Raw genomic sequence first — 25263 nt, 5'->3', positions numbered from 1 at the left:
ATCAGCTTAAACAGAGCCTGATCTTTAGAGTGACCAAGCAGCTGCAGCTCCCAGGGATGTCAACAGGAGCTGTGGGTGCTCGGCACCTCTGAACACCAGGCCCACACAGCCTTCCTGTACACTGAGGGCTTCCTCTCACCCTTCACATGCCAGATGGCAGGAATATATCACTTTGCTCTGTGCATCCCAGGGACAAACAGAAGTTTGATGGACTCATGCAAAAGGCTGCTTGTTGTGTTTCCAAGTTGTGTCTTAGAAGTATAAAAAAAACACTTCTCCCTCTCCAGTGGCTTTAGAAACCCCAGGTACATCCATCCACCAACGACTTTGATCACACAGAATCTCCATGTTCACCCTTTATTGGTCACAAATTATATTTTGCACTTAGTAAAAAACTATGAGTCCACCCCATCTCTGACAGGATGAAGGTGTGAGGAAAGCTTTGCAGCGTGGCCATTAAACAGGGTGGGCAGTGTTGGGTTGACATACCTTGCCTTCGTTGAGCTTTTTTCCAGGGTTGGTTTCTTCTGGGTGGTAAAACCACTTGACCCTGACTACCATGTTATTCCCCCAGGACTCCCACATGCTCTGGATCCGGCCGATGTAGGGTAGGTTGGGCCGGCCAGCTGATAAGAAGACCGCGCAGTCTCCAATCCGGATGATCTCCTTGCCACGGACAATGGCCTTGTAGAACAGCTTCCTGGCCTTCCCTTTCATTCCTCGTCTCTGTGAAATTAGGAACGCAAAGCTGAGTGAACAGAATATTAGGTACAAACCAGTCTCACTCATCCCCTCACTCTGGGATAGCTTGCGCTGTCTCCCTGTATCCCATTACGGGTAATTAGAGCACCAGCAGTTATGCTCTCTTGTTGGGTCAGCCCAACGGTATGGCAAAGCAACCCGAGGACACGTCTACAGTGAGTGGGTCCAGATGAGGCATGTTACCTTGGAAGAGACACTGAGTTGCCCCCTTTTAATCATCCCCTGCTGGCCAACAAAGAGAACAGCAATGATGGCAGGTATTTATCCCTTCCTGGCCAGAGTGCAAGTGACACAGCGGAAAACATCACAAAAGAAATCGAATGGTTAAAGGGTAATAGGAGAGCTCCTTAGTGAGAAGGGAGTGGGGAGTATATAGTGACTTGATTTCAGTGGGGTGTCCACTCCCCCAGAAACAAACCAACAGCGCCAAACTTAAAGGCCTCAACACACCAAGAGCTAGTGTATCTGTTTATGGTTTCAGTACAGCTAGGAGCCAATGCTCACGGACAGAGGGGCCAGACAGTCCCAACAGATGCACTGCAGCTGCTGCTGGAGGATCTTTCCAGATGTCTGCTGTAAATCTGCCTGAAACGTTTTTGATCTTCCTTCCTGCCTGCCTGGAGTAACCCCGGTAACAAACCAAGTTGGGAATGCACCAAAACTCACCACCCGGGGGATGCCTTCGCCAGCCAGGAAGAGGGTGGGGATGAAACTGCTGGCTTGGCAGGAGAGGAGGGAGAGCAGGAAGGTGATGGGGATTATAAAACCGCAGAGGTCACGAGCCAAAAGAACAAGCCAGAGGGCTGTGCTCACCTGGGTGGGTTTGCCAAACCACTTCCAAAGCTGCCGTGCAGGGAGGAAGGCAGCAATCTTGGGTCTGTTTTCGACCGAGGGCAGCCGCTGCCGTTTGGCAAGCTCCTTGGTCGTGGGCAGGTGGATCCCCTCCCGCTTTTTGGGCCTGCTCTTGTTGCTGCTCTGCGGCGGCGGCTGTTGCTGCGGCGGCGGTGGTGGCGGCTTCTGGCCTTGAGGGTGAGAAGAAATGCGGGATTTTCCTGCCTGCTTGGTCTGCTTCGGAGTGAGAGTCTGCTGGACCGAGGCGCTCGGCTGGGCATCAGCTGCCTCCTCATCTGAGCTACAAGAGGAGTCTTCGTCCGTGGTGGAAGAGGAGGAGGAACTGGAGCTTGATGAAGATGAGGTGGATGATGCCGAGGACGAGGATGAGGAGGAGGATGAAGAAGAGCTGCTACTGCTGGAAGAGGAGGAAGAGGAGGAGGAGGAGGAATTGGAGGAAGACAGAGGGGTCGAAGCTCTGGAGCTGGTTGAGCTGCTGTCCTGAGCTTCACCTCCATTCTTCTCAGCTTCCTCTTCGCCCTCGGACTCTGAGCTGCTACCACTGCTGTTGCTTTCAGTCTCCTCCGCGGCCGTCGCTGGGGTGGTTTGGACTTCTTGATCCTTGCCTCCAAAACCTGAAGCTGAACATTCCCCCTCCGCTGCTTTAGCCCTTGATGATTTCTGCTTGGCTTCACTGCCCAACGCAGCGGGGTAGCCCAGCCCCAGGACACTCTTGCCGTCCCTCCTGCTGGTCAGGCTTGACCCCTCCAGCATCCTCATGGCCTCCTTTGTTTTCTTGGTCTTTGGCGACATCACTCCTTCATGGTCCAGCTTGATGAGGATTTCATTGTCCAATTGCTTTCTCTGAGCCTTGGCTGCCGAACCAAACTCCTGCAACTCCTCAGCAGGCCTTCCCTTCTTGGCTTTGGTTTTCCCGGAGGGGTTGTCGTTGGCGCTGAAGGATCCCAGCGGCCCTGGGAGCTCACTGTAGGGTTCCGTTCCAAGAACATTGCTGAATGCAGGAGGCTGAAAAGAAGGCGGAGGTGGGCTATGAAGTTTAGCAGAAATCTTCATTTTGCCAGCTTTATTCCGTTTTTCCTCTGCAGGTGGGGGAGATCCTCCTGCTGGATTCTGCTGGCTTTTCCTTGACCCCTTCACACTTTGCTTGCCGAGGCAGATGGTCTTCTCTGGAGCAGAAGGGACGTTTGCTGAAGAATCTCCCTGGTCTGTCTCTTCCGGCAGGACTGCTTCTTCTGGAAAGGAACAGAAAGCAGACAGGGATGATATTTGCATCACTCAGTCTATGACATTTTTTGTAAGCCAGGATGGACTCCCTCAAGTCACAATAGTTGCTGAATATTCCCTGCACATAACCCAGGAGCTGAGGCCCTGGGTGGGGAGGGGGATTTAAAGATTTCTCCTGTTCCTTCATGGCTTGATTTTGTACCAAACTGTTCACTCCACCCAGTGACCACCTTAGCAAGGCCCTTTTTGATAACTTAATAAATAATACAAGCCGGTATGTCTGAGGCTAACACCAATGAACTGCTGACCACTATAAAGAGGGCGCACTATGAGTTTCCGCTATCACAAACCAAGCTGAGAAAGCACAATCTAGATCTCTCCGATCTGTGCTATACTTACTGCTGCCCAGATACCATGCCTTAAAATACAAGGTGAGATGGTGGCTCATTCAGCAGTAGAATAGACTACCACGGGGGCCTTAGCATGAGCCAACCTCATGACCCTTCTCCTGCTAGCTGTGGCCTGTGAGCAGTGCTGAGAGGGCAGCCTTAGCCTCTGGAGGGTACAGCAGGCCTCACCTCAGCCACGAGTTGCAGACACCGTGGGAGGCTGCTCGCTTTCCTAGCTGCATCCATAGGGAGCTCCTTTCCCTCCTCTGAAAGCTCACCCATTGCAGCTGTTCCACCTCCCTACAGATGCAGCGCTTTCCCTGCAGCTAGGAAAGGGAGCAGCCTCCCAATGTGTCTGCAACTCCTGGCTGAGGCTCATGCCCACGGATGCCCCGCTGAGAAAACGGAGCGGAGTTTCCAAATCTTGTTTGCAGCACTGAATTCAATAACCCCAGATGGTAAATAACTAGCTCTCTAACCCAACCAAATCCCACGAACAAACGCCTGCAAGACAGTGAGAAACTCAGCAGTTGCTCAATGCTTTTCCTGAACATTGGGTTACAGTGCTGGATGGAAGCCGTCTTCTACGGAAGGATGAAGATTCGGAAGTTTAGCAGCAAAGACCAGATGCAGACCTGCACTAGTGTTGCAGCACCACCTAGGCAAAGGGATGCTACTCTAGGAAAAGGAATGCTACATTACTGGATGAAACAGTTGGCACAAGGACTCACTGAATTGCACGTTACAACAGAATGAATCAACATACCAGCTTTCAGCTTGACGCTTGGCTTTCTCCCACGACCTTTGCCCTTGGCCACTGGCTCCTCTGACCCTAGTGCACTGCCCTCTTTTCCTTCCCCAGCATCCTTGCTGGACTTTCGGCTGCGGCGCTTGGTACTGGGCACCAAGAGGGCGGGGGAGGGCTCCGCACCTGTAACATCAAGTCACACAGATGAGGAATCCTCGTGTATGGCTGCCCACTAATAAAACTAAACAGAACCACACTGTGCCAAACCTGCAAGTTTGAATTTTCAGCAGCAGCCATTAAACGGGAGCCGGTTGCTGTCTCCAGATTTTCACTGGCACCACACAATGCCTATGCGGGATGCACATTAAGTGCTACTAGGAAATTGCCACCTACTAATGCAGAGCAGACATGGATTCACCCCATCACCCCCAGATGGGTTCTCCTCCCAACACCCCAGCCCTAGAAAACTCAGTCCTGATCCACATATCTTAGGACACAATCCTGGAACAAAAACAGTTGTGAATTATTCCTGGAATCTTACAGGATAGTTCCCTAACATGGGAAGTCTCCCTTTTGAGCAGGTTTAAAAGGAGGCTTCTAGTGTCTCATGGGCAAAAAGACCAGGGCTCTGGAGGAAACCTCACGCAAGAACCCAATTCAGGAGTCCAGACTTACACTGGATCTTGTAGTCAGGTGGTAGAAGCCGAATATGAGACAGGGGGATCCGGCCAGTGTCCCCATCATCAAATTCCACCGTTATCAGATCCCCATCCTCCTCCAGATCAAGGGCCCCTGCGGTTTGAGGGGAAAGAGATTAAAAAGAGAGGACTGGGAACACACACAGCTGGAGCAGTAGAGTAGAAATGGGCCAGACCCTGGCACTTGGAAGTTATGATTGTTGGAGGCAGGGCCTCCCTACTACTAAGCCAGACCCATTTGGGGCGAACAGCCTGTGATGCAATTACACGCCCCGCCCTCAAGTGCAAAACTGCCCTTTTAACAGAATCATCCCCATAGTTTAACCACATTGACTCCACCCCACAATTCCATCTCTTCTCACGCCTATTCACTCTTCATTTGCACTGATGTCCCTTTCTTTAGGGCCCGTCCAATAGCCTCAGATCCATCTCTGACTGGATTTTATAACCGCCCTCGGCTATCAGAGGCCTCCACTTATTCATCTTCCCTCCCAGATAAAGAATCACTGTTTCATCCCTCTCTCCTTGTGTCAGTCTCCCCAGTCTGTTAGTCATGTGCAATCCCCTCTGACGCTCTCTTCAGCTAGTGCCTCTTGCACTCCAAGGGCCACGTCCCATTTATGGCCACTTTCCAGGCCAGTCAACATTAAACCATGTGACCAGGGCATTGTGGGGAAGCAGGAAGTGCTTTGCAGTCAGCTCACAGCCCTTCCTACTGCTCTCTTTCCAGGCACTTTTTACAGCTACGATTTCCAAAGAGGCTGAATGGAGTCAGGCACTCAGGGTACAATTTTCAAAAGCACCTATGTGACTTAGGCACCTACGCCCCAATGAAAGTCAGCTGGACTGAGGCTCCTATCTCATTTATGGGCTTTTGAAATTGTTTATCCCCCCTCTCCCAGACTTCTGTTGAATTTCAATGGTATTTAAGCACCTAATTCCCTTAGGCCTCTGCGAAAATCCCAGCATAAGTGAACAGTAATATTGGCGCGCAAGCAGCTTGTGATGATTACATACCACAATGGGGTTCTTTGCAGAGTCAGACACTACTCCAAGTAAGGAATCTGGCCTGGCAGGGCTATCACTCCAGGCTTTGGGGCTGCACTGTACTATTCCACTGATTCTCCTGAAGTTTTGTGCTAAGACACCCCTGGTTTGTGAGCGTAAGAGGGACAGCCATGATATGCTCTTACCTCTCACCACGGTCCCTGGGTAGAGGCAGCGGTACTGCTGGCTCCAGTAGGCGGCAATTCTTGTTCCTTCAGGCAGAAATCTCACAGAGGGCGGCTTCACGTCAATAATCTGTTTGGGGTGGGACAGCGACTTACTAACCCGCCTGAGGCCTCCATGATATTCTGTCCTCCACACTAGTGTTTCAGAAGACTGGCTGTCAACAGATACTGCCGAGACCTCCTCAGGGAGGACTTCAGACTGAGCCAGGCCCAGCTGGACTTCCTCCTCCCCCAGGATTCAAAAGTGCCTCTGCTGAAGGCTGCAGAACAGGAGAGGGGCGACCTCTGTAGGAAAGGGTCACATTCCTCCCCGTGATACAATGCAGTACAGCGCCGAAGACTCAAAGTCCTACAGTCCCTGGCAGGACAGGGTTAAGCCCCTGGCCCTGGTGTGCGTTCGCCCAATGCCAGCGATGGGAAGCTGAATCCACAATGCCAGGAAGGGAATTACATTTGCCGAAGCATGCAAAACGATCTGTCTGGCACCTGCTCCATGTTGATGGGGCACCCGGGGCAGGATTTGGGGGCACCGCTGCAACCTGCAACTACCCACGGGACAAGGAGGGATTTTCCTTTTGCCTCCCCCATCCCTGATATGAAAGTCACGTTGCACTTGTGGAGAGTAAAATGGCCCAACTTACTGCTTCCTGCAGAAGCTGCTCCAGACAGTAGATATGAGGACGATTTCCCCTCTCCCCTTCCACCACGACTCGGTATCTGAAAACACAAGACCCCACGACATCACAAGATATCAAAGCTCAACAAGAAGGACCCACTGTGCCCCAATAACCCTTCTCTGGGCTTAGTTCCTTCCCCAACATCCTACCTTCTCCAAGCCCCATCATCTTCCACCTCAAAAACCGCAGTTAAGCCAAGGCTGTTTAACGGGAGGCTGCATTCTTCCAGCTGAGGAATTCACGGGTAAACTAGGGTAGCTCACTGTGGTAAATTCCTCCTCCCAGCCAAACACAGCTACTGCCCCCAGCTTTGCAGCGCTCAAGAAACATCTGCATCTCACCAGTATCCAGCTGTGTTGGATCACAGACCAGGTCCCAGAAAGCACTGAGCAGACCCCGCTGGGTCTCTGGTGGAGCTGTGCACGAAGGACAGGGCAGCAATACTGTGTGTCCATACAGCCCCTGGGAGCCCCCAAAGCATGCGCTATCCCCCCGTCATAGCAGGGCTCATCAGGGAGAGGCTGCCATTTTACTCACATGTCAGGTGAGTGCACAGTCTTCACGTGTCCGGCATAGAGCAGCTTGTCATCCATGGGAATGAGGACACGCAACCCGTCCTTCAGTTCATCTTTGTCAATGATACAGGAGCGGGGGGCTGGAGGACCATGGAGTGAGACATGGAGTTAGCGGCTCCATTCAACACAACAGAAAGGGGCAGATCCCACGAGATGAGGGTCCAGTAAGAACCAGGATAGGCTACTGCACAGCTTTCAACAAGACCCGCCACTCCCACTGGCCTCAGACAGACTGTCAGCTGTTTGGGGCAAGGGCGGTCTTTCTTTGTACAGCTCCGAGCGCAATGGGCCCCTAGGCACTTTGGTAATATAGTAACAACACCAATAGGCCAGCCAAAACCCAGCACCTCATAGAGATTGGTCTTTACCTAGAAACCCGTAGGGATGCTTTAAAGGAGTAAGTGGGCGGCTCTTTATTGGCAGTGACCCTTGTGAGGCTCATGGATCCTAAGTCGGGGCTAACACACAGAACAAAACCAGCCATCCCTGGGCTCTAGTCAGGTGAAGGCAGATAACTCAAGAGAGGGGTTTGCATTATCATCATCTCATTCCCAGGTGAATGCAGAGCAGAGACCCCGCCTGAGTCTCCAAGCAGCCCTGCTATTGGGCCAGTTTTGCAGCTGCAAGGACTGAGGCACAAGGAAGATCAAGAGACTTGCTGGTGGCCAAAATACTAGTCAGTGGTTCAAACGGGGATTAAAACTCAGCGCCCTCCTGAGACCCAGTCCTTTGCACCAACGGCTTGTAAGCACAGCACGCCCCAGTGACTGATGGAGCGCTCCTGCAACTGCTGGGCAAGGCAGGTCCGGCCTGTGGGGGATTCGGGGCACACCGAATGAGAGTTGTGTTCCTCATCAGAGTGGAGCAGCATCCCCTGGATAACACTGGGCAGGCTGCTCTTTATCCAGCTGGGAAAAGCTCATCCAACTCTCCCATCCATTGCTGCCAAAACACCATGTGCGTTTAGAAAAAGCTTCCCCACCCCCGACAACTACAGCCTCCGGCTCTCACCTGGGGTAGGCGCCCGCTCTACAAGCATGCTCAGGGGGAGATTCTCGTCCTCAGAGAAGCTACTGTCTTGATTGGGCTCAAAGTCCTCTTCGGCTGCCATGCTTTCCATCAGCTTGCTAACTGCGCCGCCCTTCCCTCGGTTCTGGAGAGGGAAATAAAAGAGTCCATCAGAAACCTCGGCCACATCTGGTATCGAGCCTCAGGGCTTAGGAGCTGTTTTTAAAACCCACCTTCCCCAGCTCTGCAGTTTCCTTTCTAAGTGACCCCCATTAGACAGGGAAGGTTCCATGTCGGGAGGCCAAAATGCAACATCCCTGCACCAGCCCCGACTACACACCCGCCATTCTCCCTCCCGGGGTAAGTAACCTGGCCATCCAGGACATAATGCAATTAGGATGCAGACTGCCTCAGTGTGAACCACCGCAGTCAGCAGGCCCTGCCAATGCCATACCCAAAGTGACAGTTGCCTTTTGGTAGCTCACGGAGTTCTTTGTTTTGTTTATTTGCTGTGTTTATCCCCCACTGCTGTTGTCAGCTGAATGAGGGCTCCGAGAGCCCTTTCATACATTCTAGTTGCATTTCTTGACCTGCCTGGACATTAAAAGAAATGGTGACGTGCCAGGTCTGTCAGAATAGAACCAGACAGCCATAGGACCGGCCTGCGATACTTGTGATGAGAAACGGAAAGAATGGTGTTTCAGCTGCTGTGGCAGAGTCTGACGGTGTCTCATATAACCTGGAACTGGTGAGGAGGGACTCCATGGGAAAGGTGGCAGTTCAGTCATCACTCCCATTCAAGGAGTCTTGAACTCCTGCCCACTGGTCCAGCAACACCCCTCAATGATGCCCTAACAAGGCCACCTTCTTCTGGGGTACAAGTGGAATTTGATTGGCAAGTCCTGAGCTCCCTGAACTGTCACTTGGATGTACCTTCCCTCAGGACCTAGAAGAGTCACTAGATGGTGACTAGTCTTCTACATTCATCTGAGTCTTTAGGCTTCCTGACAAGAGGAGAACTTAAAAGAAATAAAGTCTGTCTTGCCCGTAGGGGTGTTTCTGTACAACCCTTCCTACCCCAGTCTCATTAGCGAGAACACTTTATAGTGCTACCAATGTCCCAGCTCCCAAAAGGGTGTGTCTGTCTGTCTGTCTCCCCCCCCCCCCCCACAATGAGATATGGCAGGAAGAAAGCAAAGACCCAGCTGTCTTGCTACAACCTGACTTCAATCTGTGGAGTCAACCCTCACCTCTTTCTTCACCTCCTTTGCTTTCACCTTGGCTTTACTCTTCTTGTTGGAGCTCAGGGAGTTGGCCAGGCTGACCCGGGCATCGGAGGGGGAGCTGGAGATGCCAGGGGGAGACATAGTAGAGGAGGAGGAGCAGCAAGGGGCCTCTTTACCCTTCTTCCTCTGCTAAAAGCAAATACAAAACAACCCCCACCCATAAAAAGGCTTGATCAGTAACGCTCACTAGGCAGTTACAAGGGAAAGATGGAGCAAAGGGGAGCGCGGCAGTTCATATTCGAACAGAGCTCTGAGTAAAGACTCCAGCCACAATGGGGCAGAGCCCAAGCGGGCAGCTTGCCAGACTCTTGCACTATATCAAGGCTCTCACTGCCTCTCTGGCACTCTGGGTTCAGCATCCACATTCCAGCGAGAGCTTTTCATTATCCCAGCCAGCACCTCCCGCTGACCAATTCTTCCTCCAGAACTGCTGGAAAAGAACCTTAGCTGATGTCGTGTCACAACTTGTCTAATTCTTCCCATAATCCAATCTCCCCAGTAACTGGTGAACGGGCAAAATTGGAGCCCAAGGAACCTAATGCTTCAGAAACTGGTTAGCACGTGATTGGAAAGGGATCACTGCTATTCCCAGAGAACGTGAGGATCTAGGATGTCACTGTGCTAAAGGCAAAGCGCCTCAAAGGCCATGTGATGGGCGAGGGAGGCAGAGGGGACCAGACCAGGGGAGACTTGGGGGTGAGACCGGAGTTTTCCCTCTGACTGCAGTACAGGGTTTCCATGGTGGAGACAGAGCGAATTTTCCAGTCCCCACTCTTACAATGGGGCAGAGAAAGGATTGCACGGCTAGCCTGAGGGTTACATCCTTCCCCACTGAAGTCAACAAGAGTTTTACCACCACTTCAGCAGGGACAGGACCTCCCCCAGAATCCCTAAACCAAGGTCCGGTATAGTCAGGCAAGAGCAGCTAGCCTGCTGCAGCATTAAACTGGGCAGTAGTGGATAAAGGAAGCTCCTTGATGGGCAGTGAGGAGGGTGTTTCCATGCAGCAGCAACCAGCTGCTGAGATGAGATGGCCATTAAACTCACCTCTTTCCAAGTGCCTGGATCAATGGGATTAACCTCCCAGCCCCACTCCCCTGCAAGTCAGTCATGCCCCCGACTCTATGCCCCATCCCAGCAAAGCAGCTCCTACCTTGCTCAGCTCTTTCCTTTCCTTCCCTTTGTTCCCCTCCTTTTTGGGACTCAGCGGTGCCCCCTTCCCGCAGCGGCTGGGCTTGGAAAGAGGGGTGGAGCTCGTTGGTGTGCTGGGCGTTGGCACGGACGAGGAAGTGCTGGCGTCGTGGAGGAAGATGCGCTCGCTCCGGCGCCTGTTCCACAAGTCGTCATCACTCGCCTCCAGCCCGAACTCGAAGCTCAGGTCCTTGGTGGGCTTGAATTTTTTCAGCTTCCGGCCTTTCTCTGCCCCCATTTTGGCTTTGTCAGTGCTCCCGGGGCTGGGGTCCATGTTGCTGGGTGCCTGGACGGGGGTGGCATTGCCTTGTTCCATCAGCCCCTTTTTCCCACGCAGCAGCCCAGGGGGAGATTTCTTCCGGATCTTTATCTCACTCTCCGAGTCGGTGTATTCAAACTCTGTTCCTAAATACAAGGGGGTTGAACCATCAACTCACCACTTCAATAAGGGTGAGTGAGCTGTGTCTGATCCAGCATCCTCTGGCTTTGATGCCAGACTTTACACTTGCTCCGCAGAGCATAGCCAAAAATCCCCAAGAAAATCCACCCTAGTTCACTGCACAGAGCCACACCAGGAAATAGAAGTGAACTCCCAAGAGGGGGCGGGGGGCAAGAGGAGATCTCTCCTTCTCCAGTCGTTCCCCCTGAGAACACTGTGAGCAGCGAAGAGTAAGGAACAACCCCCACCGCACCCACCAATGCAGCATCGCTTAGAATTATGACCATTCCCATCATCTCCCCCTTCCTTACCTCCCAAGAGCCACATCAATCCACGTTTCCCAGCCTGCTACCTGTGGGGTATGCCTCACCACCCCTAACTTTTCCTCTCAGTCACAGAAAAGCCTGCACTCATTTTAACAAGTTACAGACCGGGCTCAGTATGAAAGCGTTTGGTGGCTGACAGAAAACAGAAACTCCTCCGGCGGGGCAAAGGCTGACTCCCTTAATGGCTGGGCTCCTCACACAGATCCACTTGGCTATGTTGGGTTAGGATGAAATGTTTTATTAATTAAAAAACCCCAGCTTCAAGTGTTGATTTCTGATTGGCCAGTGAGAGCAGAGGGGTCCTTTTATTGGCTCGAGTAGTCACTGTAAAGTTCAGAAGAGGTAAATGATCTCTTGCACTTAGCAAATGGAAATCCCCACCCGCTGTCCTCTTCCCTGTACCACAGCAGAGACCTGAGACACGATCTGGCTGGGGTCCTTTCTGGCCCCCATTATGGCAATATCCGAGCACCTCACAACCTTTGAGGCATTCATTCTCCTGTGACATAAGGCAGTGCTATTACCCACACTGTACAGATGGGGAACTGAGGCATGGAGACACTATGGTGATTGGCTCAGGGTCACACAGGAAGGCTGTGGCAGAGCAGGGAATTGACCCCAGGTTTCCAGAGGCCTGAGATAACATGCTAACCTTGAGACTATCGTTCTTCCCCATCCTGACACGAACAGTTCACCCCTACCTCTAGTCCCCAGTGAAGTGTCATCAGTTCCCCCAGTTCTCCTTCTCTGACAAACACCAAACAATGATGCTCCAAGGCATGAAATTGGGATCAAAGTTACCTCATGTTTGCGTGAGTCACTCTCTTTAGCCTTCATTAGCTAAAAAACAATTTTTTGCCTCCCCCTCTCCCTCAATGAGACATTCCAAACATGCTTAGGAAGAGTGCAAGGCAAAGTCAGTCAAAGCAAGTACTGAGTGAAACGAAGAATCAGTTCATAGTTATGATATTAACCCTCCTTTTTATTAATAAAAATTAGACAAGTTCTAGACACTCGGGGTTTTAAGAGGGACAGGTTATGAGAAGCAGTTGTGATAAATTCTTCATGGAGGGTATTGGAACAAGTTGGCAAAAGCCTAATATAGCATGGAAATGGTGCTAAAATAAGTGGGGCTCCCAGGGAAGACATCATTTTCTATTCTGAAGCATGCCATAAATTCCATTATCATTTAATAAATATTAATAAAAGAGTTTATAAATGGAACCTTTGTAGAGCTGGCTGCCTGAGAAAGATGTCACCCTGGGGTACCTTTTGCAGCATGGTGCATGGGGAGGAAAAGATGAACGCGGAAGACAGAGAGTGCAGCAGACAGACATAGGAACAGAGAGACACATGTCCAGCAATCTGAGTGCACGACAGCATAAGGAGCTCCCCAGTTCCAGTCTAATAACAACACCCTCTATGGCTTTGGACAAATCACATAACTTCTCTGCCTCAGTTTCCTCATCTATAAAGTGGCCTTGTTTCATTTTTTTTTCTTTTTAGTTTTTTTTCCCTCCTTCCTTTCTTGTTTTGTGGCTCTCCCCCCACTAAACCCCACGACAGGAAAGTGACAGGAGAGAGCTCAGGGAGACAGGCTCTCCAGGCAACACATGTTCTCGTGGCTGAGCTGAGCGCCAGGAAAGCAGAAGAGGAGAGAGCTTTTGGCTAGTGGGACACAGCCCTATTATTCGTGAGCGGCTCCCATGCTGACTGCATTCAGAGCTTCCCTGGGAACAGAGAGGAGGTGAACTGGGGCTCAGAATTTTTCCTTGTTCCAACTTCCCCTCTGTCCCGCACCAGTCTTGCACTCTCCCTGTGCCCTGAAGGACACACTATCCAGGCAGCGAAACACTGCTTCAAGGCCTAAAAGGTCTGCTGCCACCAGGGGGCTTCCTTCAGTCACCTTTGCTGCTTGCCCAGGGAGGTGGCACTTTGGGCTCAAAAGTTAGTGGGGTAGCATGTGTGCATCTGAATGGGGCAGCCCTGCATTGCGATCCCACAGCCACGCCGGGGGCCAGCTCTCTGCGGACCTGCTCTCCGCAGCCCATGGAAATCAAGAGGAGCCTTTCCATTGACTTCAGTAGACTGTGGATCAGGTGTAGACTGCAGCACACAGCAGAGGTAACATGGCCTGTCCAGCAGGCACAAACTCAGCTCCTTGCCACACGCACTCTGCAGGAAACCTCACCGACCCAGCCTTAATTACAGCCACACAGGCTTCCCCTCCTCTGCCCCCTCGCACTGTCACACAAAGGGGCAAGTGGCTGTCAGAATGTAGCACCATTTCACTCGTGTGTTCCGCACGGAGTTGTGGGGGGAGGGAAGAGGATGACAATCCAACACATCCTGGGGCCCCAACAAAGGGAAGCCAGGCAGTGTCAGTTTAGAAGCCCCAAAGAAAGCCATTGATGCAGGCAACCAGCAGCAAACAACTGGATGCACTTTGCCAGGCAATGTGAGGTTTACTCTTGACCACAGTTGGTTGCTATCCCTCTGTGCTGGTGCCTCCCCTGCAGAGCCATGACTTCTGGGCACACTAGCCCAGCAGCCACTACCAGATGGACTGGAGCCCACCACCAAGCTCTCCAGGGGCAGTGGTCCTGTAAGAGAACCCCAGTATCCTCAACATGGGTGCTTCAGTATGGGTCTAAAATAGGGGGAGAGAGGCTGGGGTGGGGAGTGGGGGGGGTGTGTCTGCTTCCTCTCTTTAGAAGCCATCACTGAATGAAAACCTTGAGCCAATATTTCCACCCATGCTCCTCAGCCAAAAGGTCCCCCCCACACCTTCAGCACAGGTGGGACCCTCCACTCCCATGAGTTCTCTTCATCTTGTACCCAACAGCCCCCTCCCCATGGGACTTACCCATCAGACTCTGCCGCTCTTCTTTCTTCTTAGCTTTTTGCTTGGCCTCCAGCTGGATGATGGAAAGAGGAGGGGGGACAATGGGGCTCGGCATAGCACTAGCAGCAAACCTTGCTAGCAGTCCCAAACCGCTCTCATCCAGAGCTGGGGACGAAAGCCTGTCGTTGCTGTCCATCCCATAGTCCTCTGCTTCCTCCTCCTCTTCTTCTTCCTCAGAGCTAGAATCTAGCACACAGAAAAAAGGAAGCCCATTACAAATCTAGTCAGGTTTCCACTGTCCATCCTTCAGTCCTGGTGCATCAGGTTGCAGCTTCCCCGCAAACAGAGCACCAGGATTTCTATCACTGAAAGCCTGCGGCGTCCTCTCTTACGCTGCAGAACCACCCAAACTGAGCTAGACACCTTAGGCCATGGAAAACAAGAGCGAGCTTGTAGTCACAGTGCGTACAACTCCTCACCTACTAAGACTTGCCTGGTAATACCAGCCTTGTTCAAACAGATGCACACAGTAGTGTGCGGTCAAAAAAAACAAAAAAACAAACAACCCCCCCCCACAACTGAACCCATATGGGGTAAAAGCGGTAGAGAGAGACTTAGGTGAAGATTTTCAGATTTTATTACTACATTTTGCCTTTCCCTCTTCATAATGAAATCCTTTGCTTTGTGACTGCACTGGAATGGCTCTGTAACAACAACAGAGCTTTCCTTCACTGAAGGGGAATACAAGAAATCAGCATGTGCCCTGGAAGGGAGGGAAGAGACATACAGAGCAAGACAGAGACAAAGACAGAGATGGCAAGACAGAGGCAGGGATGGGGGTGGGGGGTATCAAGAGCAATGAAATTTGAATGCTTAAGACAAATAACTGTGGATGGAGAGAGGCATAAGGGAAGAGAATGGCAGTTACTAAGGCGAAATATTTTCAGCAGATTGCTTTGGAGATAGGGGCATGAGAAGTGTTCCACTAACACACTGCATAAAACTTTCAACATACGCCCCTTCAGGCCCAGCCCAGTAATGCAGAATCAGCTGCAGGCAGGCATGAGTCCAGCTTTAACAGGACAAATCTTTATGCACACAGACCACCTGGGCTGATTCAAATGGAGGGCATTTTGCTTTGATCCTTTACTCGATGGGGTGTGTGTTGGGGGGGAGTTAGGGGAGGATTGCACACTCAGAAGCGTGCACCACTCTTCCCTGTAGCACATACTTGCTAGTCAGGCTGTAAAGCAGCTTGAGGGCGATTAGTTACTGAATGTGTGATCCAGTAGGTACTGGTTAGAAAGAAATCTCTGTATAGTTAATTGTAACAAAATGGATCTGGCAAACCTATTTAAGAGCTCTAGTTTAAGAGGAGAAATGAACTGGGATCCTCAAGAATGCCCAATTTCCTTCAGTAATAGGAATGTTATTTGCACCATCAATGTCTATAGGCCAAGATCTTTGCATTCTGAAAGACTGCCAACCTAGAAATCAAACCATCATCCCCTTTCAAAGGTGAACTGAACTGGAAAACATTTTTCCTTCCACTTGTGCCCTTTATGATATAAACAAAAATGGTCTCAATGTTACCCCCTCCTCCCCCCACCCCCAAAAAACCCAAAAGGTTATTTTTTCCCCCCTTGATTTGCTTTTTAATCTTAGAAACAACAGGAATCCAGAAAACAGTTTGCCTTCCCTGTTTTTACTGGAGTTCTGTTACTCACCAGTTGAATGTGCCAGTTGAATTTTTCACAGAGAGAGCATGTGTCAGGAGTTAGAGTTAAATGGCTACTAACAAACCAAAGAATTTTAGATCACTAAAAATTCCTTCCCCCTTTCAGTTGCTCAGTCTTTTTCTTGTGGTGTCAAAATCCCATTAATTCTACATTCCTCCAGCAAAAACAGGGAAATCCGGACCTGATATTTCTGACATTAATGCCACGCAAGGTAAAGACAAAAAGAATTTTGGGGGGAAGGGGGAGTGAAATAAGAACACTTCCTAGTTTTATTTCTCCCTCAGAAACAAGCAGAAAGGGGCACTACTTCTATTCCTCTGCAGTTCAACTTTTAAATTAAAATGCATCCAGATCAGTGAGACAAAAAAGTTACCCACATAAAGAGAGCCAGGGAGTTGACTTGCATTGGAGACCCTCCCATTAACATGGTGTAGAAGGACACAGTTATAAATCTTGACATTGACCAGCAATCTCAACTCTTCTTCATCAACTGAGACCTGCTCTCCTTGCAAAAATTTCCACAGACTAAATGCCAGCCTGCAGGTCCCATGATATTTTCATGGGCAATAAAGGAAAAGCAGAGATCACCAAAGATGTGTCAACTAGAGATGCCCCCTTTCCCCCCTCCATACTACACACTGTTTAGTACATTGGCCAATTGCCCATCTACCACAGAAACTCCAATAGTGGAAATTTGCCCTGGATGTTGTACAGAGTCTAGTACTTTAGGCCCATGTGATGGAGAGATTTCTGTTAAAATGGCTGTAATGCTGATGCCTCCCCCTCCCCCGTCTGTTGGATTTCCTTAAATTAGGGAAACTGGTGTTTGACCCTGCCTCGTTTCATAGCCTACCTACCTTCCTTTTCCCTCTTACACAACCCCTGGGATATAGAATTTCCCTGAAGGGTTTAACATGTTAGATAACTCACAAGCAGAAACTGATAAAAAGTAGTCTCCTGACCCATCTCTGAATCTACAGCATTGAACCAGTGAAGAGTTACTAGCCCAAGGGGTTGCGAAAAATGGAGAAATCTTTCAATATTTTCCCAAAAGTCTGTCCTGTCTGATCCACAGCCCATTTCCAGGTGGACTGCATAGTAGCTTGGTTATTGGGGCTGCACCTGTTCTGCTTACACACTTATTTGCCAAGTGGTTACAATTAAGTCATTTGCGCTATCATTTTCAGAGTCTTGGCTCTAATAACTCTTCCCGGCAGAAGCGGTGGCGAATATTTCAGCACTGGACAAGAAACGCCTACCGACAGCTATTGTAATCCACTAGTAAGTGTACCGCACAGGTGCCCGCTATGCCTGCTCTGTGGTGGATATGAATCTGGTACACCTAATGAATCTGGAACACAGCTTGAGAGCTCTAGCTCAAGCTGTAGCAGCTCATACTTTTAAATCTGCAGGTCCCCACTTTGATCTCCAGTGAGTTGTCCACAATGGCAGCCATCAGACTATCATTCTAGCTAAGCCTCCACACTTAAAACGGGAAGAAGTCAACCAGCTGCACCCAAACTAACAGAATCTAGCAGGATGAATAGCTAGGATGAGTCCACCATGTTCTGCTGTACAGATCTGGTTGAGGAGGAGGGGAGGGAGAATGCCTGCCACCAGCTTGAAATCATAAAAAGAAACTAGTAGTTCTGCTGGGCTCAGGGAACAACTTTCATTTAACGCTTAAGCTCCTCTTTCAGCAAGCCCAACAATTCATTTAGCATATGCTAGTCCATAAAAATGTCTCAATCAACTACAGTATTTCAAATGCACTAAAGTAAAACAGATTTAAAAGCCATGACGAAACTGATCATTATCCCTGCTACTGAAAATACATGATATAACAACAATATACCTGGCAGTTATTTTAAACTCCTTCAAATATATTTTGTCATACAGTGGAAAGACTATGGCAGATATGTACCCAAAGCATTTTAAAAGATCACCCATATTTTACCCCTAGAGACTCAATCTTCAGAACAGAAAATACATTTTAAAATGTTCACAGCCTTCACCAACATCACTGTCCCCTACTCCCACCATTCATACAGTGTATTTCTTTGCTACATATCCATCCCTCTCTCACAACCTGCAAACTCCCTCACCCTTCACTTTTTCCATGGACAGGAAAAAATTAGAAGTATTTTTAACTACTCTCGGAACTCAAACACTTCAAAGCTAAAATCAAATGTTACTTTACGATTAAATATTGAGCATGCCGTCTCGGTATACATGCTGCTATGGTGGCCCACAGCAGCCAAATTAATGTAGCTTGCACATTTAGGCTGTGTTGCTCTCACGCATGAAGTGTGTAAGTGTTCCCATTGAACTTAGTGGGACTACTTAAAGTAAAGAAAGTACATAAGTTGTTGCAGGATAAGGGCCTTAAACCGTTTTGGAAAAAAGTGATCTCTGGTCAAAGACGGAAAAAAAACCATTTTCAAAACATACTTTCTCCTCAAACTCCGTTAACCAACCAATACTTTGCAAAGGAAAGAACGGCATGTACCTAAGACCAAAACTCTTTACCTACAATTTTTAAGTATACATATATATACACACTCATACACAGATGCATATTACATGCACACATACACACACACAAATTTATGGTTAAATGCTATCAATGGCAAATAAACTAGAGCTACCAAATACTTTTATGGAAAAAAATTTCAACCTGTGTGTCCACACTTTTTTTTTTATATATAAAGAGAAAAATTGAACTCTCTCTTTGTTCTTTAGTCTTTCAAAATGACTGAGCTAGCGTGGGGTTTTGTTAATATTTATTTATATTAGCCTGGCTTCTTGTTGTTAGGAGAGCAGTAAGTGAATAGATTTTGTTAATGATGGACAGAAATTGGTTATGTTATTTAGTTTGCAGAGATTGATGTAACAGGATAGACTTGGAAGAGGGTAGAGAGGATGGGCAGAGGAGAAAGGGGAGTGAAACTAGACAAAAATTTATTTCACACTGAAAAAAAAATAGCATGTTTTTGTCATAACGCCGAGCAGGCCTACAGCGTACAAAGCAGGCTAAGTGCAGGCAGACTTTAGACAGCTGTTGGGTCCTTCACATTCAGATTGGATTGAACTGTCCAGTTCTGGACGTTATTTTTAAAAATTTCTCTCATAAGATTTGCACATAGTTTGTCAAACACAATCTCCCATTCTTTTAAGATTTTTTTCCCCTCCAAGTGTTCTGCTGCTGACTCCAGAAATAATTTGCATCACCAGAAAAATTATCCAATTCCTTAAGATCAACTTCAGAGGCCTGTGGTTAAATCCCACTGGTTTATTATGGGGTAAAACTTCTCCAGCTGAGAGGGAAGAATAGGAAAAAAGAGAGGATCTTTTTATAAGGAAAACAAAAATCATAAAGGACAGGGAAATTGGGGTCTTTGGTCCTGGAAAGTTCACCGTGTTACCATCTTGACAGCTTGCAAAGTTCTTACATGGTTGTTACCAAATGAAGATTTTCTCACAAGATCAGATTTGCTCACATCAGAATATAGTGACACTGTTTACTTTCCACGAAAAAATAATGCTCCCATAAAAAAAAACAAAGCAAAAGAAAAACCATAACTTTCTGTGGTCAACTTTCTACAACCAGATAAAAACCTTGCAAGTCATCGAGATGGTAATACTGTGAACTTTCCATTACCAAAGACACACATTTCCCAATCCTCTATGATTTTGGTTTTTTTTTTTTTAAAAATCATCCCCTTTTTCCCCTATTCTTCCCTCTCAGCTGGAGAAGTTACCCCATAATAAACCAGTGGGATTTAATCACCTACCTCTGAAGTTGATCCCAAGGAATTGGTATGATTTGTTTTGGTAATACTTCAGTGGGTTCTAGATCATGGCCCCAGGAATTCCTTTAAGACAAGGACAGTACCATTACAGGAAGTGGTATAGCTTCCTATATTGGGTACACCCTGCCTACTCAGTCCTTCCCTTTGCTTGGGAGAAAGAGATTTTCCATAAGGAAGTTTTACAACTGTAAGGCTTTTCTGGAGTCCTCAGCACACATACACACTCAAGCAAAGCTTCCTTGCAAGATTCTTCATAACAGAGAAATCAAAGTGGACATTGATCATCTTCAAATTAAAATAACCCAAAAAATGCAAACGTCTAAATGTTATTATTAATGGGGTTAACAGCGAAATGTCTCAGATTTACAGATGACATAAAGAAAAGGTATTTTGCCTACCTACATAACAATGGTCAAGGTTCAGGTTCATGGTTAGTGACCCCTCGCTGAGCAGTGTCTGCCCTACTCCCAGCCAATCACTTTGCTTCTTTAGTGCAGCGTGAGAGCAAATGCAAGAGACCGATACAGACATTCAAAGCATCATGGATAGGGGTCAGGGGTGAAGGGATTGGCCAAGCAGCTGCAAGAAGAAAGCGAGCACTTCCAGAAAAGCTGAGGTTATTAATCGTTTTAGTATCAGGGAAAGCCATTAGAAATCCTATTACCCAAATATCCCTTAGAGAAATGCTTCAAAGAAAAGATTCATTTGCAGGAAACCCAGAATCAATAATCCCTCCTCCCTCCCCCACCAAACTTCCCTTTCCCTCCCCAATGTTCTACATTTTGTCTTCCCACCACTAATGACACCAGAGAATGATTTTTTTTTAATTAAATCCATTTCCTTCCCACCCTTAATCCAGATTTCCCTGCCCTCTCTGAAATCAGGATCTTAAACATCTTAAACAGATAAATTGCTTGAAAATATTCCCACAGCCAGTTTGGGTTCTTAAGTCTCTGGACAAGTTATCTATCTGCTTTTTCTGGAACAAGTTGGGTAGATAAACCTCAAGAACTTGGCATCTAAAAGGGATTGATATCCTCAAAATTTCCAACAGCAGCAGCAGCAAAAAAAAAAAAAAAAAAAAAAAAAAAATATTAAGAAGCGGGTGGGGGAGGGAAGGGACATAAAACTGAATGAAAGCTAAGTCCGATTCTTCATGGAAAACACAGAGCCCATGCCCTTAAAGGCAATCCACCAACACTGGATCATTTCAGGTTCTCTAAGGAATAAAACGTCTCTTCTCTGAAACATTCGTTCTTTCTTATGGGTTTTCTTTTTTGTTAAATGCATCAGCAAGCTCATTTCACAACTGAATTAATGTTCTCTAGCTTTTACGTTGTGTTCTGATTCTTAAAAATGGGTAACTTGTTTTTGTTGGGAAGGTGGGTCTAGGGGAGAGAAGAGAGGAGAGGTTAGGATAATCAGATCAAAAGCTTAAAAAACCCAAACAAAACCCTAACAATCAGCAGCTCTCTGACACAAACTAACGGCTATAAGGATTTTGCTACACTATAATCAAATTTACAACATTCTGTTACCTTATTACTTTGCTGTTAACAACTGGGAACTACATTTCCCTCACTTAACTATACAGATGAGCTACCTTCTTTTGGGACTTGAGCTTCAAAATTCCAGGGCTCATTAAAATGACTTTGCCCCCCATGATTATTATTTAATGAGTGTGTTTTAAAAGAGAAACCACCTTGTGTCTCTTGAGGAAAAGTTTCATGGGACCTCTTTTCCCACTTAAAAGCTAATGGCGGGCAGACAATAAGCCAAATATTTTCGAGCTGGGGTGGGGAAGAGAACTATCCCCCAGCGAAATCAAATTCAGTGCACTAATTTCCACATACTTGAGGCGTTTGTGGGTTAAAGTACAGGATCTGAAAAATGTATAACCCATAAAGATTTTTTTCCTCTAAAAATGTGTGCTGTGTGTGTGTGTGTGTGTGTGTGTGTGTGTAAATATATATAAATATAAAATAGAAGAAAAAAATCCTTAAGTTTTAAATATTGTAGACCATACACTAAGCCTTTTGAAGCGGAAAGATAAATAATATAAATAAATAAATAATATTTTAGTGTCTGCCTCAAAAGATTCTATTAGAAAAAAAAACCAGAATGAACAACCTATGCAAAATATAAATGAAATTAAAAGCGGGGCGGTGGTGGGGGAGAGAACAACATATGTTTGTTTCATCCTGGAAAACGTAGCAAGTGCCAATGCTATCAGGGATATTTGAATAATAGAGCGCGCTCAAGACTATGTTAATTCCAGTTCTACTTGGTGGGAGTGGGGAAAGGGGTAGGCAGAGCGGGATGAAGTGGAAGCGGCATTCTAAATCGCCTAATAAGAGACACAGCAAGAGAGACAAGGTACACAGGTTTAGTTAAAAATGAACTCAATATGTTTAATAAAGCTTGGTATACCAAATCGCAGTACAAACATCACGTCACACACCCACACAACAGAATCCCATTATAAACCAAACCAAACTGCTCCTTCCAAACCTCTACAAGGCCCAGGCCAAATAAAATAATATAAAAAATTTTTAAAAATAATATAATGGTGGTGGCAGCAGCAGCAAGGAAAAGAGGGAGGGGGGAACAGAAGGGAGGAAGGGTAAGAGGAAAGCTGGGGAAAGGTGAAGCCTAAAATCCAGTCGATATAAAAGCTCTAAAAAGAGCCAGCCAATAATAATATCACAATGATACAAGTATAAAAAAAATAAAAAATAAATGATAGTGATAAAGCAGCCTACGCTGCCAAGGACAAAGATGGCCGCCCCTACTTTGACCATCAAAGATGGCTGACCTCAGTGTCGCCATCTCTCTCTCTCTCACACATGCACTCTCTCACTCTCTCTCTCACTCTGCAAACATGGAAGATAAGTGTTGTTTTTGTTTTGTGTTTGTTATAATCTAGTAACCTTGATCGAATGAGTCCTCCGAAGAGTCACTGAATGAAGATCCAGTCTCCCGAAGCAGCAAGCAAAACTGCTGCTTGCTGCTTGCGGCCTGTTTAGATTTCAGAGTTCTAGTGGCAGGCATGCCCCTCTTGGCTGGCTTGAGACCTCCACCTTGCTTGCTGCTTTTTTTGGCCCCTACACTGTAGAGATTGGGTGGCCTCGCTTTGGAGCTGGATGGAGTCTGCAAAGGCCACTCGTCCTTCAGGGATTCATCATCTTCCTCTGAGTCCGAATCTGCAGTCAAAGTAGTTTTTAAATAACATTAAGTCAATTCACTTTCTTGTAGCTTTTTTTTTTTTTTTCAATTGTCTTAAACTTATGACAGTTCAGTGCCCATGAAAACGAGAGACTGAAAACGCTTGCCAGAGTGGATCAGATGCTGTGTGGAGCCAATGCTGTGCAAGCTTCCCCTCAATGGTTCGGATGATGCACCTCAATTGCAGCTGCCTATTGCAGTCCTAAGCCATCATTACTTTGTGATTTGGTACACAGGAACCAACATAATAATAAACATTTTACAAGGCCTCTACACAGACCTTTCAGAAGTCAGCGTACACTGTCCAGGACAAACTTTATAGGTCTTTCCTTATTTTAAGCTACAAGTCTTGAGCTATTTTAGATTTATCTCAGAATGGAAAACTCATTACATTTGTGAGAGCTAGCCTTTTCTCAAAATTTCATCCAATTAAGAGTATGCTGTACAGCAGACTCATTGTGTGCTGGGCAAAAGGGGTTCTGAAAAGCTCCTATCTTAGAGCTTTCAGCTTTGACAAATGCCAACGCCCAACTGCATCATGTAGGAAGCTAGGGGAGGGGAACCTTCTTAAATCACAAAGGGTTTCATTAGTGCTATTTTTACTATGGCATCCCTATTCCTTAGCAAAGAAACTGCAAGAAAAGCACAGATATTCATCCCCCAAATTGCTCCTGGAACGCCCCACCAAATAAAAATCCAGTTTGATTTTTGTAAAAAACAACAAAAAATCTCCAGTGCATACATCCATTCAAAACTCACTGGTGCCAAGAGTCAGACAGGATGTATTTGTCTGTACTAGAGGGTGATGAATATACCTAGCCCTGATCCTTATCTGTACATGAATCCAGCCCCAAGAAGGTATTTTGACATAGTGAACCAGGAAACAATAGGGATAGCACACACCACATCTGATGATTGGTGGATTGATTGATCAATCATTGTTCAAACTGCATGGTGCAAAACTTGGAGCTAGGCCTCCATTGTGAGCTATGTTGGAGTGACACCAAAGGGGGCAGAGCTTTTGGAGTTCTTCCTGAGTCTCGGTGATAAACTCTGCTTTGGCTGGATGACTATGTTTTACACAGCTGACGTTTTCCCAAGGGCACATAATACCGAGATGTTGTCCAATATTTCCACACTGTATCTGATGAGTGGAGCAACAAAGTATTTGGTACCCAATGGATCCAATAAAAGTGGATTTGAATCGTTACATCCCTACTCATGAATGCACCATTAATTCCAAAAAGTGTAATGAATGCTATAGTGGGGACAGTTCCAACTGGTTAGAATCAGCAGCTGCTTTCCAGTCGCAGTCCTGGTCATGCATCGTTCTTCATTTTAGGGTGTGGGGAATGTCTAGGGGTCTTGAGCCTTTTTAACACTATAGGTAAAAATCGGGAGGTTGGAGCAGGATATGGAAGGGTCTGGCACCATTACCACTTATCCTTCTCTGAGATAAGAAACCTACCCACCTCCCTGGTTATAGGCCAGTCTCTGACACACAGCAAAAGACACCTATGTATACCTCATCCTGCCCTCAACTCTGTGTCATACCGAAGTGCAAAAATCTGGTGTACAGTCCCTTGTTGGGGGGGGGGGGCAGGGAAGAGGAAGGATCACACCTTTTCCCTGAACATGGGTCTTCTGTGTCACTGCAGCAGAAGAATTCTGTGCTCTGAATATAGCCACTGAATGAGGAGCCATTTCACTCAGTGGGTGCTTAATCAATCACCATGTTCCCCACACCGATTTAGAGAGGGCACGAGTTGACATGAACTGTGTGCAATGAAAGTTTAGCAGACAGGAGGAGAACCAGGCAAATGCTCCCCTGGAGCACTGGTTTATAATTCCATGGAAAGGAACTTTGGTACTCAGCACTGATGCAACTAGAGCAGAATATGTGCTTCGCCTCTCCAGGCCAAGAGCCAAACTCCTCAGACATAATAATGCCATCTGCCTAAGCCCTCACTTCCATCAACTCATTACGCCTAATTCGAGGGAGCCACTGGGACATTCCTGGTTCAGTAACATTTTCCAGGGAAAACAAGCTGCTCCTCAGTGGATAATGCATCATTGCAGGAGGCTGTAAGAGGCATTGCCTTCTACAGGCTATAGCAGCTACCCCTTTACTTTGCCACTTAAATGGCCAATTTTATTTAACATACTTATTTTATTAGAGAACGGTTAGAATCTCCTTCTCCATTAGTGGGATCTCTAGCTGCTGGTGTACCGGGA

The 25263-nt window shown here is 47.4% G+C and overlaps 1 protein-coding gene across 12 annotated transcripts in view; it reads right to left on the bottom strand.

Annotated features, from left to right (window-relative positions):
- The window catches only part of TNRC18 (trinucleotide repeat containing 18), a 94450-nt gene that overhangs the window by 3390 nt on the left and 65797 nt on the right, over positions 1-25263 (bottom strand). For 8 of the 12 annotated variants that reach the window (XM_043494236.1, XM_043494237.1, XM_038419844.2 and 5 more), the window contains 12 exons: positions 22734-23006; positions 14274-14498; positions 10605-11047; positions 9416-9580; positions 8169-8310; positions 7120-7237; positions 6547-6622; positions 5867-5975; positions 4651-4767; positions 3994-4158; positions 1576-2846; positions 490-726 (listed from right to left, as the gene is read on the bottom strand). In XM_043494236.1, the coding sequence (XP_043350171.1) occupies positions 490-726; positions 1576-2846; positions 3994-4158; positions 4651-4767; positions 5867-5975; positions 6547-6622; positions 7120-7237; positions 8169-8310; positions 9416-9580; positions 10605-11047; positions 14274-14498; positions 22734-23006 (3341 nt within the window). The remainder of the gene's footprint in view (positions 1-489; positions 727-1575; positions 2847-3993; positions 4159-4650; positions 4768-5866; positions 5976-6546; positions 6623-7119; positions 7238-8168; positions 8311-9415; positions 9581-10604; positions 11048-14273; positions 14499-22733; positions 23007-25263) is intronic. The other 4 variants (XM_038419846.2, XM_038419848.2, XM_038419852.2 and 1 more) reach the window with 2 other exon arrangements.

This window comes from Dermochelys coriacea, chromosome 10 (genome assembly GCF_009764565.3).
Source record: "Dermochelys coriacea isolate rDerCor1 chromosome 10, rDerCor1.pri.v4, whole genome shotgun sequence".
NCBI lineage: Eukaryota > Metazoa > Chordata > Testudines > Dermochelyidae > Dermochelys > Dermochelys coriacea.
Note: the sequence above shows the minus strand (reverse complement) of the source record. Positions and strands in the feature narration are given on the sequence as shown.